This window comes from Acomys minous, assembly GCF_964271855.1.
Source record: "Acomys minous genome assembly, chromosome: 14".
NCBI classification, from domain to species: Eukaryota; Metazoa; Chordata; class Mammalia; order Rodentia; family Muridae; genus Acomys; species Acomys minous.
Window position 1 is genome coordinate 93,339,113 of NC_140496.1, and position 14,802 is coordinate 93,353,914.

Sequence of the window (14,802 nt, forward strand, 5' to 3'; positions counted from 1 at the left end):
TTGTGTAATTTTATTAGACTCATTTTTAATGCTCAGCATATATATATATATATATATATATATATATATATATATATATATATAATCATGTTCATGGGAAGATACTTTATTAGGTAACACAGATGATGATTTTTCACACTTATGTCTACCTCTTTTGCCACTTTAGAAGAACTTGCAGGGTTAAAGCTAATATAGAATGTGGTGTAGTATACGTGCTACCTGTGGGTGAAGCTTGAAAACATTATAACAAGCAAAGCAAGCCAGCTCAGAATATGACAGACTTCATGATTCCATTTTAATGAAATCGCAACAATAGGAAATCTATAACTGGGAAATAGATTAGGGATTGTGCAGGGGTGTGAGAAGAATAGCAAGATGTGGGGAGGCTCATTGTTAAAAGATACAGGTTTTCTCTTCAAGATGATGGACATGTCCTAAAATTATAACAATTGCACAGCCAAATCTCATGGTTTGAATCAGCATTTCCTCCCAGAGTTTTAAAAGCCTCATCCCCAGGGTGGAGCTATTGGGAGGTATGGAGACTGTGGGATGTGGGACTTTGTGGGAGATGCTGAATCATTGGGTGTATGTCCCTGAAAGGGATCATGACGACCTTGCTCATCTTTCTCTTTGCTTTTAGCTTATGATGTGGCTGTCTTTCTGCAGCACTCAGTCCCACCATGATGTGATGCCCTCTTGGCAATCCCGCAGAGTGAGGATGCCTGCGCCGAGCCAAATTTCACATTTCTTTTTACAAGTTAATTTCCTCTGGTATTTCGTTATCATGGCAAGAAGCAGACATGCTCTATAACATGTTACATACAGTAGAAATGCATTGACTCGTACATTTTGAATGGCGGCTTTCATGGTTTCTGCACCCAGTGATGGATACCATTGGTTAAGAGGAAACCCACAGGACCAGCCCCTTGTACTTCTTAGATGGTGAGAAGATGCTGAAATGGTCCTGCCCCTTTAACGAAGCTCTTACCTTTGCTTTTCCCCAGTATGCTTTATTTTCTCTTCTTTTTCAGTAAACTTCTGGCATGCTTAATTCTGTTATTTTTCTTAAAAAATTGCATACACTGGCCTTTCATAAAATGTATTATTTCTAATTTAGAAATCCTACACTCTTAATTTGGTCTGGGTTCATTATGCTTTACTTTTCTCAGGGGATAACTCAAGACTTTTGTTTTCAAATTGCCACCACTGTGTTTTAAGCATCCCCTCATATTTACATCCCAACCTTTTGTGACTCTAGCCTTGCCACTTCTCCATTAACCTCCAGAATTCAGAGTCTCTGAGTGCCTGATACCCCATCAACCAGCCACCGTCCTCTCCTGGGGCTGAGGCAAGGCACTGAGGGCAGACACAGCTGATCTGATCATCCAAAACTGAACCAGGACAGCAAATATTTTAAGTGTCAGAAAAAGCCATTGGGTGAAAATTAATATTGGTGTTCACACACAGGCATGATTTAAGAGTTATGGGAAGAAATTAAAAATTATAAAACCACACAACAGGTTATTCTATTTCTCCACTCAGTGCAATAAATTAATATGCTTATGTCTTGCAAGTTTAGGAACTTGGTAAGTAACTGCAAGCTGGAGAATCAAAATGCCTCCTATGTTTAGGTTTTGAATGCATCTAGCTTGGGCAGCGCATCTACTCCTACTAACTTAATATATGACTTCATATTAAGTTTTTGTATTCTATAAACACACACAAGATTGGGGGTGGGAACTCAGCCAGGAGTAAGCAAGGAATTCATGGGGAACAAAATCTACATCCTTTCACAACCAGTACTGGAGCTGATTTGCAGAGAGAGCAACCACATGTGGATTATGCACGGTTAGCCATGTAATCCCCAAAGAGCAAAATACTGGCTAATTATTCCTGCTGAGAGAGAGAGAGAGAGACTTACTGCCTGCTTCAGTGTTTCGTGGACTTTACATATATTATCTCAAGTTCTTACATAAACTTACAGGATAAGCATTAGCACTCATATTTTCTAGGTGAGAAAACCGAAGGGTAGAAAGATTAAGTGATGTGTCAAGGCCCTGGAGATGTTACTGTTAGAACCGTGCCCCAGCCCCAGCCCCAGTGCAGGAAAGAAGGGCACAAGATAGGATCTCAAGGTGCATCCCAGGCTGGCGTCAACTCGGTCTCCTGCTTCAGCCTCCCACTGTGTTCATGCTAAGAGCACAGATACACACTACCCTGCTCTACACTGATAAGGCCATCCCTTCACAGACTTGGCTTTCCTTGTTAAACAGCATTGTCTCCTTAGTTCATTCACTCACATATTGTCTCATTACTATGATTAAAAAAAAAAACAAAAACAAAACTGCCCGGATTGTAGATCTGAAACAATTCAGAAAACGAGAGCCATGTTTGAGATTAGTGTTGTGGATATAAATAATTTTGGTGGCAAAGGATGAAAGGATGTTAGCAGAAGCCAACACCTATATGAAAAACAATAATTTTCTGGAAGCAGCCTCCCCACTCAGTGGGGATAGTCTGCCAAAAGAGCTCCCCGTGGGTCTCCCTTTCAATTGCAGCTGTGACATCTTCCTCCACGTACGCTGGGCTGCTTTTGAAGTGAATCTAAAAAAGGATGGTTTTGCTTTGATATGTAAAGTTCAAAGTGACTTTGTTCAACTAAGAGTTGAATAATAGCATGCAGGTGAAAGGAATTTTGGGTTCATTGGTAAACTGTGGCCTCCACCCAAATCACAAATATTTGGATAAAATCAGGAAATTACAAAATGGCAAAGTAGCAATGAAGGGAAATGGACCGCCCAGGAGTCTGGAAGTGGACTTTGGTGCCCTTTGGTTTCATTGTAAAATCAGCATTTAATTCAGGCCAAGACAAATAACAATCAGAGTAGTGTTATTCATCCCTTGGATGTATGGTCAGGCTGTACAGTCACTCAGAGAAAGTATCAACAAGTGATCTCTTTAGGAGAGATCTTGAAAGTGTTGATCATTTGTTTATCATCACCACATCACCACCACCACCATCATCATCACCACCATCATCATCACTATTGTCGTCATCATCATGAGAAAAGTCTGTCCCTTGCTGTCACACTTACACTATCATGTGGGAAGGGTCTTACATTCAAGGGTTAGGAACAGGGATGTTTTATAAAATGTCATTTGTGGTAGAATAAGGAGGGGCTGGGGAGAGGTGACTGCCTCCAGACAGGTTCTACAGTAGGGAATATAGTTGGAACCACAAAGACATTCACATTTTAACCCCCAGAACCTCTGAAGACTTTTTCTTCTGTGGCCAAAGGGGATTTTAAGGTGTGATGAAGGGCAGTGGGAGGCAGAGACAGCCGTGGTTTATCCGGGAGAGCCCCATCCAACCACAGCTTTCTGAAGAGTAAGGAATCTTTTCCAGCTGGGTTTAGAGCCATGTGCTGATGGAAGAGTCTGAGGGTTGCTACATCGCCAACCTTTCATTATTCTCTGCCCCTTTATTGCAGAGGAACTTTTCCTAGGGCTATGCATCCGCCTTCACTTAACAGTGATGGCTTTGCTTGGAGTAAACAATGCAAGCCAAACAGAATCCTGCAGGCCCACGAGCTAATGCCAAACTTGGGCATATTTCAGTCTACTGTCCTTATTGCTAAAAATAAAACCTCACGTATTCTCCAGGTGTGAACGCATGAAGGGAAAGCATTTTGTTGAAAGGACACATGATAGTAAGGTGCAAGGTGATGCCTCGAACTCTCACTCAGATTTCCGATAGTGGCTCATATCACAGCGCACTCAGACTTGAGCTGACGGGCATCTGTTTAATAAGCTCGCCTTTATATGAAAACGGATTGCTTTCCTGCACTCGAGCCCTCCTACTGCCGCACAGGCTTCCTTGTCCTCGTCCTCTGTGGTCTTCTCTCATCACTCCTTCTCTGTCTTGCACCCCACAGCCTGCTCGCACCACAGGACTCAGCTCAACTGTATTCCTCGCTGCCAAAGACGAAGTGCTCAAAAATTAATGTATTAACTTAACTAACATATGTAGAGTATACTAATGACAAACTCACTGAGATCATTCACTAAGCTTTGTGAGGGGCAGGACCTGGACTTCACGCCTCCCTCATCATGGGTCCCCTTACGCATCATTTCCTGCCGGCGTCCCATGTGGCACATTTGCACAGTCAACAGAGTCTTATGGGATTCCCAGAAGTAAAATGCTTGTATTGTAAGTGGTCATTGTCTCTATCCGCTTTGGCCATCTGCCACGCTGCAGTCTACTGGGTCATTAGGATTTGGTTTAGTGGGACACAGTTATGGGAGACATAGTCACTTCCTTTTTCAGTTAGATGGTTTCTGGCTGACCCAGTCTAGAATGGCTTCTAGACGCTTCCTACTCCCGGAGCCAACTGCTGGCATTATGCTGAAGGAAGAGGATAAAAGTATGTCCTACCCATCTTAGCGTGGACGGACAGGAGCAAAGGAAAGCTAGGTAGAGCCTGAAGCTGTTCTGTGGGAGGAGCCTAAGCACAGGGCAAGGCTCTCATCAAGATAGACACTCTTTCCTATCAGGAGCATGCTTGATGATACATTGATGATACAATGACAAACCCACATATACTTTATGGCTATCACTGAGAATAAATTGCATCTAGACACAATTCTGTCACAGGGCATCTATGTGAGATTATATGCTCTATGCATTCTGCCAATAATAAGATACAAATTTTGACCAACAACTCTAGATGAGAATTTTTTTTAACCAAGTACAAAATTATCTGTTGAGACCTCATTTTTTTCTCATTTTATAGAAAGGCTTGTTACAAAATTGATATAATTTAAAGAGATAATAAAATATGCATCAAAATATGTAAAAATTGATTATAAAAAAGAACCAGAGAATTAAAAAAAAACCCAATAGTATATATTTCTAGGTTTGGAGGTCTCTTAATTCATTTTATTTGTTAGTTTGTTTTTTTTTTTTCTCCAAGTCTAGAGGTGGGGAGGTTGAAGGCTCCATTTGATGAGGGGGTTTTTTCACGTCATGATGGAAAGCAGACAGGCAAGAGAACACACTAGAGAGAGAGAGGGAGGGGGAAGTAGGAGTCACTCTCCTGATGGTGACACTAATTGCCTCTTCAAGACCACACCTCTCAGCATTGTGGCATGGGCAGCTCAGTTCCTAAAGCATGGCCTTGGGTAAACAAAATCAAACCCTAGTAGGAACTTCATAGTTTTTTATCATTATTGTAATAGTAATAATCTACATATTTTATTCCAAAGAGAAATTGTTATTCATACTTATTTTGGATGGTACTGGCTGAACATTGAACCCAAGGTTTTGCATCTGTAGAACTGAGCCACATCCCCAAACTGTATGCTTTTTGAAAAATACTTCATTACCTAAATTTGGCACTTTATGGTTATTGCCACTGAAAGTGGTTGTCTCAGTTGGTTGTGTTGTGTCTAAGGTGATGCAGTAGAGAGGAAACCCTCTGGGAGCCATATTGATATTCTGAGACCAGGGTCATACAGATTAGTTAGCATCTAAGTCCTTCCTTTTCTCTGTCTCCGTTTCTTTCTTTCTTTCTTTCTTTCTTTTTTTTTTTCCAGGAGAGCCCATATTAAGAGCTAGCTTGTTAAGGCTGACATAACAAAGTACCACCAGCTGTGTGGCTTAACCATAGGAATTAATTTTCTCACAGTGCTGGTAAGCCAGAGTGTCAGATAAAGGCACCAACAGGGCTGGCTGGGGAAGAATTTGCCTGCCCGCCACCATCTCTCTGCTTCTGGTGGTTGATGGAGTCGAGGCTGCTTAGTTCCTAGCTGCACCTCTGCCCTTGTACCTTCACCCTCACAGGACACTCTCCCTGTGTGCATGGCTCTGTGCCCAGCGTTCACTTGCCCTCCCCAACTCCTTCCTCTCTGCTCTCCCTCCCCTTCCCCCTGAGTGCTGGGTATCGAATCTAAGGCGTTGCACATGCCGAGCAAGCTTGGCCACTGAGCTCCAAATTTCCCATGTTTTGATTTTGTTTTCTTCTCTATCTTGGAGGCAGGGCCTTGCTCTGTGGCCCGGGATGGCTTCAAATCTTCCATTCTCCTGCGTCACAACCCTGAGTGTTGGTATGACAGACACATACCTCCACATCTTACTAGTTTCCTGCTTTTTAAAGCATCTCAGTCACGGTGTGCAGGCCCACTCTAATGACCCCTTGTCTTTTCTACATCCACATAAACCCCGTTTCCAGATAATCATTCTACAGTAGTGAGATTAAGACTTCAATATGTCTTCTTGTGGAGACACAGTTCAACCCAGAATTGCCCAATGGCCTATCAAAAATTTCTCTTCACTATAAAAGCAAGCAAGGATCATACCAAATGTTAATGAGCAGACAGGGTGTAAAATGGCATGGTGGGTCAGTGGTTAAGAGCACATATCGTTTCTGCAGAAGACCTAGGTTTGCTTCCCAGAAACCACACCAGGAGGCTCAGTACTGCCTGTAACTCCAATTCCAGAGCATTGGACACCTCTGGCTTCTGTGGGCACCTAAACTAGACACACGCGCACACACACACACACTTACATACGCACATACATACACAAAATTAAAAATAATAAAAAGCTTATCTTTTGAAGTAATCATTCTTATATAATGCTATGGAGATTGTCAATTAGAACATCTGAAAGAGATTTGAAGTTCATACTATGATTCAAAACACCACAAAATTAGAGACCTTGACTCCTCTCCTCAGCTACAAACCCAGAAATTAGCATGTAGCATGTACTAAATACAGATTGCATGGTATGGAAATGCGTATACCTATACTGATGTTGTAGCAATGATTAGAATACCCAGACCGGGTTAAGCTTTGTTATAACAAACACTAGAGTATGGCCTAGGTATTCGAGAAGACCCCTCTAGCCTGAATATCCATCACAACATAGGTCTATAAAAACAATAAATACATATTTTATAAAAACAGTAGAGTGTGTTAATTCTAATTCATGTGAATGATGAAATTCACTCAATAGAACAAAACTGTATTTTCATATTTAACTATGTAGAGCAAATATCTAGTACATGTTCACTGACCACAAATAATTTAGTTACCAGTTCCTTCTGAACTAAGAAATTGGTAACAATGATTATCTTTGTTCTATAATCCTTTACTTTTAAAATCGCACTGAAGATGTCAATTGCTCTGGAAACCCAGAGAAGGATGTTGTCTCTGAGGCTCCTCTGGTATTCACTTTAATGGGCCTCAAAACGTATCTCTTGTGCTTAGTCCATTTGAATTTAAATGATGATGCGTGTTTGGGTTACTTTGGTGGGAAGTCTGCCACTATGGTATGTAGATATCTGAAAGCACACTTTCCTTTGCTTGCTTATTTTCATTAAGGTATTCCTCGCCACTTGCTTAGTGTCTGGCATATGCCAGATGAACCAATGGATGACAGAAATGAAAGAGTAAATACAATAATGGAATGAACTCATGGGAGCGAGTCTGGCACGTGAGTCCAGTCCCCTGTTTTTCCCTCATCTGAGTTTCACTGACCTTTCTCATCAGTAGTTTCATTCTGTGTTAGTATTTGCAGAAATACTAACACATCACTAACACTAATACTAGTTTTCCAAAACCCCCTAATTTCTCTGCAGAATGTCTTGCTTTGAGTCTGTCTAAAATAATAATCACCATCTACATTACTACAAAGGAGGCTCTGCGCCCCTTCAATAAACTCCACAAACCTGCTCACTCTTGGTTGCTTGTTGGCAGGAGAGGCCCTGTTTTCTATTCTCACAGCCCCGTAGTTCTCCACGTCCCCTGCGCACGTCTCCAGGTCCTGCACACATTGTATTTCTCTTTTGTTGAACAAAATAATATACTGACCAAGGTCAGGGTTACAGAGATATCCCACTCTGCAGAAATGTGAACACAACAACCAACTACCTTTGAAACATTATTAAGAGTTATTTCTGACTGTGACAAAAAAAAAAAAGACATTTCAATATAACCATTACATGTCCAGTGGTTCTGCAAAAATGTTTACATTATTTCCACTTAGAGATGCTGATAAATAATGCTATATTATATTGCTTTATTGTTATGTGTTGTTTATTCTATGGAAAAGTTTCTTCTTCCTTCTCCTTCTTCCTCTTCCTCTTGTTCTTCTTGTTATTTTTCTTTTTTTGCTTCCTCCTCCTCCCCCTCCTCCCTCTCCTCCTCCTCCCCCTCCCCCCTCCTCCTCCCCCTCCTCCCCCTCCTCCCTCTCCTCCTTCCCCCTCCTCCCCCCTCCTCCTCCCCCTCCTCTCTCCTCTCCCTCTTCCCCCTCCTCCCCCCTCCTCCTCCCCCTCCTCCCCTCCCTCCTCTTTCTTTGTGTTTTTTTTTTTTGAACCAGGGTTTCTCTGTGTAGCTTTGGCTGTCCTGGACCTGTTTTGTAGACCAGACTGGCCTTGAACTCACAGAAATCTGCCTGCCTCTGCCTTCCTGAGTGCTGGGATTACAGGCATACACCACCACGCCCAGTTGGTTTGTGCTTTGTTAAAATGATCTGTAAGTGTTGATGCTGGGCCACCAGTTGTACATAGATGTTCGTGCAAGAAAGGGTTTGAGTATAGATCCAACTGCTTCTCTGAATTCATATCATTGGCATAAGAAGAATTCTCGTTACTGACCCTCTTAGAAGCTAATATTTGCTAATAGTGTTAATGAGATATAACCACAAAGTTTTGATTTGGGATTTTGGAATTTTTGTGGTGTGTGTGTGTGTGTAAGACAAAGTCTCACTTAGATGACCTAGAGATTACTGTGTAGATAAGATTGGTCTAAAACTCACAGAGATCCACCTGGCTCTGCCTCCTGGGTGCTGGGTTTAATGTGTGTGCTATCAGCTCTGGCTGATGACACATTTTTGTGTTACTTATTTTATTACTGTTAAAACTGAACATGCTTTTGAGTGTGAGTTGACATTTCTGTTATGGTTAATGACCTTTCCACAAATGTTCCATTGGCCTGTTATTAGTTGGGGCATTACTGATGTTTAATAACTATTTGTGTGAACTGTTTGTGTAGAAAGTACATCAACTTTAACATTTCATTGGAAACATCTTCTCATTTAACATGCAGTTTGTAATTTTCTATACATAGGAGTTTTTACTTTTGCAGTCAATCTGCGTGACGGAACTCCCGGGCAGGGTGAGGTAGGAGGGTTGTGATTTCAAGGCAAGCCAAAGAGAGGCCCTGTGTAATGTATACCTGGTTGGTAAATTGCCATGTGCTGGTTGACCCCGCTGAGAAGCTAGCGCTCGGAATATAGCCATCCACGCAGCCCCCCCAACCCCCCATGTTAGACTCAAGCACGTTTGTCTCAAAGTGTCCTTCAAGGCCCTTTATCTGAGGATGAGCTGGCTCTCTTGACTTTGTGACAGGGAGGGAAGAAAATAGCAACACACCCAAGGGTAAAAACTGTGTGTCCCTGAGAACATCTAGAAGGTGAACGGTTTCCAACCAACGTCAAGGTTGTTTATCTCATGATATAAAAGGGCTTGCAGTGGGAGAGAAAAGCCAGGAATTCGGCCGTGGGAAAAAGCTCAATTCCAGCTGTCAGCCTCAGCTTCTTCAGCCAGTTTCTGCTGGATGTTGGGAGCGCTGGATTTGGTGCTGTCATCTCCACCTGTTGCTGTTTCGGAAGAACACACCCTGCTCTGTTCCCCCACCCCACCCCCCACCCCCACCCCTAGTCCCTTAGTTGGTTTCTGCTGGAAGTTCTTATGCCCCCAGTTTGATGTCGTCACCGTTTGTTGCAATTTATTCTTTTACTTGGAAGTTTCACCTAGCAGGGATGGGACTCTTGGGGACTTTAGCTAGCTGCCTTGAAGGGACCTCCACAGTTGATTTCTGCTGCATTAAATTTTTTTCTTTATTCTTGAGAAATTCATAGAGGTAAATAATGAAATATGATTATCTCTAGTCCACACCTCCCCCTTCAACTTCCTCATGCGCCCCTGTCCACATCCGTCTGTCAACCTCATTTCTTTCTTTCTTCTTTCTTTTTTTCCCTGATAGCCTACTACTTCCAGTTAGCGCTGCCCATGTGTGTATGAGTGCGAGGTCATTCACCGGGGCAAAACCAATGGTCCTCCCTTCACCAGCAACTATGAAATGCCAGTAGCCCCTCAGTAAAGGGTGGAGACCGCCTAGTCTATCCCAGCTATGATGGAATGGGCTGGCTTGATTCTATGCAGATCTTGTGCAGGCAACTGCAGCGGCTATGAGTTCATGGGTGCAGCAGCCATATCATGTCCAGAAGAGATGGGGCACCCCTCCCCATCTTCTGGCTCTTACATCCCTTCTACCTACTTTTCTGTGATGTTCTCTGAGCCTCGGTGGGAAGGGCTGATATAGGTGTCCTGTTTATAGCTGAGCTCGTTATTATCCTCTGCACTCTGACTGGTTATGAGCCCCTGCATTGACTGGTGCCCACTGCAAAAAGAAGCTTCTCTGATCAAGGTTGAGAGTAGTCCAGGTCTATGGGTGCAAACATAAATATTTATGAAATAATTTGACAGCATGACCAGTTAGCAAAGTAATAATAACATGTTTTGCCCTAGGGCCTATGACTTCCTCAACCATGATTTTTGACAAGGATTACAGTACTGAGGCAGGCTTCAACTCCAATTTGTTACCCCATAAGACTCCTGCCCCTGCTGCTCCACTGAGCACACCTTGCCTGGCAGGTTGGTACTGTAGCACACAGTGTCCAGTGCTGAGTGGGACCATTGGTGTCTTTTCTCTTCCAGCATTCAGTGCAGCATCTTCTGGAGCTATGAAAGATGCTGGATATTTTGAGTGTCCAATTTGATAATGTTTTGCTGCCTGTCTAGTTGTTGTTATTTATTCTTTTACTTTGGCTTGTTGTATACTTAATAACTTTATTCATTCAAAACCAAAAAATATGACTATCATAGATCATTCTCTAGATTATACAGCACACCCTGTTTCAGAAACAAAAACAAAAATTGATTCAAGCCATGTATGTGGAAGCCAAAATTTATTAGACAAAATTTATTTCAAGAACATGTTGTAGCTGGGAGACAGAGGCAAGGGGATCTCTGTGAGTTCGAGGCCAGTCTGGTTTACAAAGTGAGTCCAGGACAGCCAAGGCAACACAGAGAAAACTTGTCTCAAAAAAAAAAAAAAGCCCAACAACAACAAAAAAACAGAACACTACACATTTTGTTAATTTTATTTAAGAGCACCAGCAAGGTGACTAAGAGAAATGTGCCAGGATAAAAATGGGGATATTACGTAATAGAAGAAAGAATACTTGCATATGCAAGGAGCTTTTCTTTTTAAAAGTAAGAGCGGTTTTATTTTCCTTTTTCAAGATCATAAAAGCACCATATCCTTATCACTTGCTAAAAAGGAAAGGATGCGGTAGAACAGTCCATTATCCCAGCGTACATTACACTTCCCTGGCATGGCTTAGAATCATTTTGTCAGTTAATAAAGACAAACCATGGATACTTTAATGGGATTTATATTAAACCACTTCCTTGTCTTCCGGGATGTCCAACTCCCATGGGTTGTCTCCTGTTTCATCAGGCTTCCTCCCTCAGCCTCCTCTGCTGGATCCTTTCTCTTGCCTCAGATTGGATGCTAGTGATCCTGGAGCCTCCATGTGCATCTCTCTACAGATGACCTTGTGCAGGTTCTGGCTCTGCCCTCATCTCTCTGCTGATGACCAAAGATGCTTCCCCTGCAAGTCAGACTAGAGCAGCTACCTAGTCACCATCTCCACTTGAACTGTAATGCACATTTCACACTTGACAGGCCCCAAACCCTTGTTCTAGATCCTTCCCAAGCCTTCCTTACTGGGGCTAGCAACCAGTTGGTTCAGTGCAAAGACCTATGAGACAGCTTTGATGCCTTTCTCTTCCTCACCCTTCATATGCAGCCTACCAGTAATACTTTTATTTTGTTTTGTTGTGTTCTGTTTGAAACAGGGTCTCACAATGTAGACCAGAGACTGGCTTTGAACTCAGATCCTTCCGTTTTAGCCTCCTGAGTATTGGGGTTACAAATACATACTACCATGCCAGCTTTGGCAAGCCTTTTTTTTTTTCATCATTCATTTAAAAAATTTTTTATTATTAATTTATTCTTGTTACATCTCAATGGTTATCCCATCCCTTGTGTCCTCCCATTCTTCCCTCCCTCCCATTTTCCCCTTATTCCCCTCCCCTATGACTGTGACTGAGGGGGGTTTCCTTCCCCTGTATATGCTCATAGGGTATCAAGTCTCTTCTTGGTAGCCTGCTACCTTCCTCTGAGTGCCACCAGGTCTCCCCCTCCAGGGGACATGGTCAAATATGAGGCACCAGAGTACATGTGAAAGTCAGACCCCACTCTCCACTCTACTGTGGAGAACGTCCTGTCCATTGGCTTGGCAAGTCTTTTATATATACTCCAAATATATGTGGAATCTGATTATTTGCTCCACCCTCATGTTACCATCAGCACATTTTCTCCAACCTAATTTATTGAATGTTGCTTTCTGCTTTCACGCTCTTCTCACCCTCTCTGTCCTGCCTGTCTTCAGGGTTGAGACCAGACAGATGCGCGTGTGTGCTTGTGTGTGCACACACGCACATGAACCCATTCAGGTGTCATAGGTAGGAAGAGAATCACCAGAGACCCCACTCTCTCCTGCTCTCCCGGAGCCTAAAGCTGGAATGTGCTGCTTCCCAGCCAGCCATGGGGTCTCACGTGTGCCCAGCTCTTCATGTGGGTCCTGAAGACTTAAACTCAACTCTTTGCACTTACTTAGCCGGCACAGAATCATCTCCCCAGCTGCCACCACCACCCCTTTTGAGACAGGCTTTCATGTAGCTCAGGCTGGCCCTTGCTATGTAGCCAAGATAACCTTGAATTACTGACCCTCCGGTCTTTACCTCCAAGTACTGGGAGTATGGGTGAGCCCACACACCTGGTTTCAGATGGATCTCTTTACAAATGAAATTGGAACACACCCCGAGCTGGTCCAATGCAGTTATCAGACTAAAGACAAAACTCCAAGTCCTTTTATGGTCTATAGGTCCCTACAGGATCAGGCACACACACTCCCCCTGCCTTCATCTCCGGCCAGTCCTTTATTTCCTTGTTCACTACCGATAGCAATATATTGCTTATTGCTTTGAGTGGCAGTAAGCCTAGCTCTATGACAGCATCTTTGTATTTTGCTGTTTCCCTTTGCAAGAACACAGTTCTTCCAGACGAGGGTATAGACTCTATGCCATATTGTATTTAAATATCTATTCAAACATCATTTCCTTGGAGGTCTTTCCACCCGGCTATGCTGGACTGTATCCCTTGCAACTATAGCTGTGCCTGTGAGTTGTGAGAGGAAGAAACACACGCTTGTACAAAAGGCTGTCTCACTGTGACTGGAGATTAGACCATGGGTTGGAGGATGGAAACACAGTGAAAAGAAGAAGCTGAGTACATGAAACCAATGATATGGCAGAATTGCTGAGGACAAGGAAGAGTAAGTGACTTTAAGAGGACAGACTTACAGAAGCCATATTGGTGAGTTGACTATCAACTTCACACAAGCCATGGTCATCTGGGAAGAGGGAACTTTATGTGTGAGAAAATCCAGTTGGCCCAGAGGCAAGCCTATGAAGCATTTTCTTGATTCACGATTGGTGAAGGAGGACCTAGCCTACTGTGGGCAGTGCCACTCCTGGGTTATAAGGAAAGTAGGCTGAGCAAGCCATAGAGAGCAAGCCAGTGAGCAGCACTCTTCCATGGTGTTGGCTAGCTCCTGCCTCAGGTTTCTGCCCTACTTGCTTTTGCCTTGGCTTCCCTCAGTGACAGAGTGTGATCCAGACGTGTGAGCCAAACAAAGCCTTTCCTCTAAGATGCTTTTGGTAAATTTTTTTTTTTTTAAATCACATCAATAGAAACCTGATTAGGATGGAGGCCCAGGGGCAGAGTGGAAAGGAGGTCACACACTGTTCTTCAAATGAATAGGGTTCTAAGACAGAACTGAGTCCTAGGTCTCTTTCCTACCTAGCAGAAGGTGATCCAAGGCAACTGGACTTCTGGGGAAAAGTGCTTCCTGAAAACTGGAGATTTAAAAGAAAAATGACGTTCCTATAATATACAAACAAGTCCCGAGACTTTGTGTAATAATTTAAAAACTGAATTAAGCTGCTTCTTAACCAAAAGCTGCACTTGTGGTCCTGCTGGGCAGCCAGGACTGAAACCACATTAGGGGTGAGGCCGGAAAGGAAAGCATGTGCTCCTGTGCTCCTGTGCTCAGTGCCGGAGCCCCATCTGCATCGATTTCCTGCATATTCCAAACATTTCCTCATTGCACAGTTCTTTTGCTCTCCAGTTAATACCCTGACAGGTCTTCTGTTTGCTTTAGGTGGTGGTCTTCTCCTCTTGCCGTTGCGTGTTGGAAACCAGAGGTGGTATAACTGGAAACAAAAAGGGTTTAAGTTCAGGGGCTCTCAGACTTTCCTCAGCATCAGGCGCACTTCAGAGGATACAACCTCAGTCTATGAACAGACAAGAGCAGAACCAGTCTGAAGGCCCATTGCCTGGAACCCACTGGGTTTCCCACACACTCCACAAAGGTACTTTGCAAGGTCCTTCGAGATCTCTCCTCAACACGTTCAGTCCAGCTTTACCCTTTACAGTATGGAAGTTCTTTTAGTGGGGACTGACTGATGATGCCAGTATACATAGTTAGGACCGTCTCATAGGTCCTCACGCGGTTTCCTTCTTCATATAATGCGGCCTCTTTTCCTC

General features: G+C 43.2%; 1 protein-coding gene and 1 long non-coding RNA gene across 2 annotated transcripts in view; both read left to right on the forward strand.

Moving 5' to 3' along the window:
• Positions 1-653, forward strand: part of LOC311583641 — a 56,240-nt gene extending 55,587 nt beyond the window's left edge. Inside the window, exon 3 of the long non-coding RNA XR_014774622.1 lies at positions 641-653. This is a non-coding gene — a long non-coding RNA (uncharacterized lncRNA). The remainder of the gene's footprint in view (positions 1-640) is intronic.
• A 6,800-nt stretch (positions 654-7,453) lies between these two features.
• Positions 7,454-14,802, forward strand: part of TSPAN5 (tetraspanin 5) — a 191,439-nt gene continuing 184,090 nt past the window's right edge. The window contains exon 1 of the mRNA XM_084757411.1: positions 7,454-7,495. Coding sequence (XP_084613537.1) covers positions 7,469-7,495 — 27 coding nt within the window. The 5' untranslated portion in view covers positions 7,454-7,468. The remainder of the gene's footprint in view (positions 7,496-14,802) is intronic.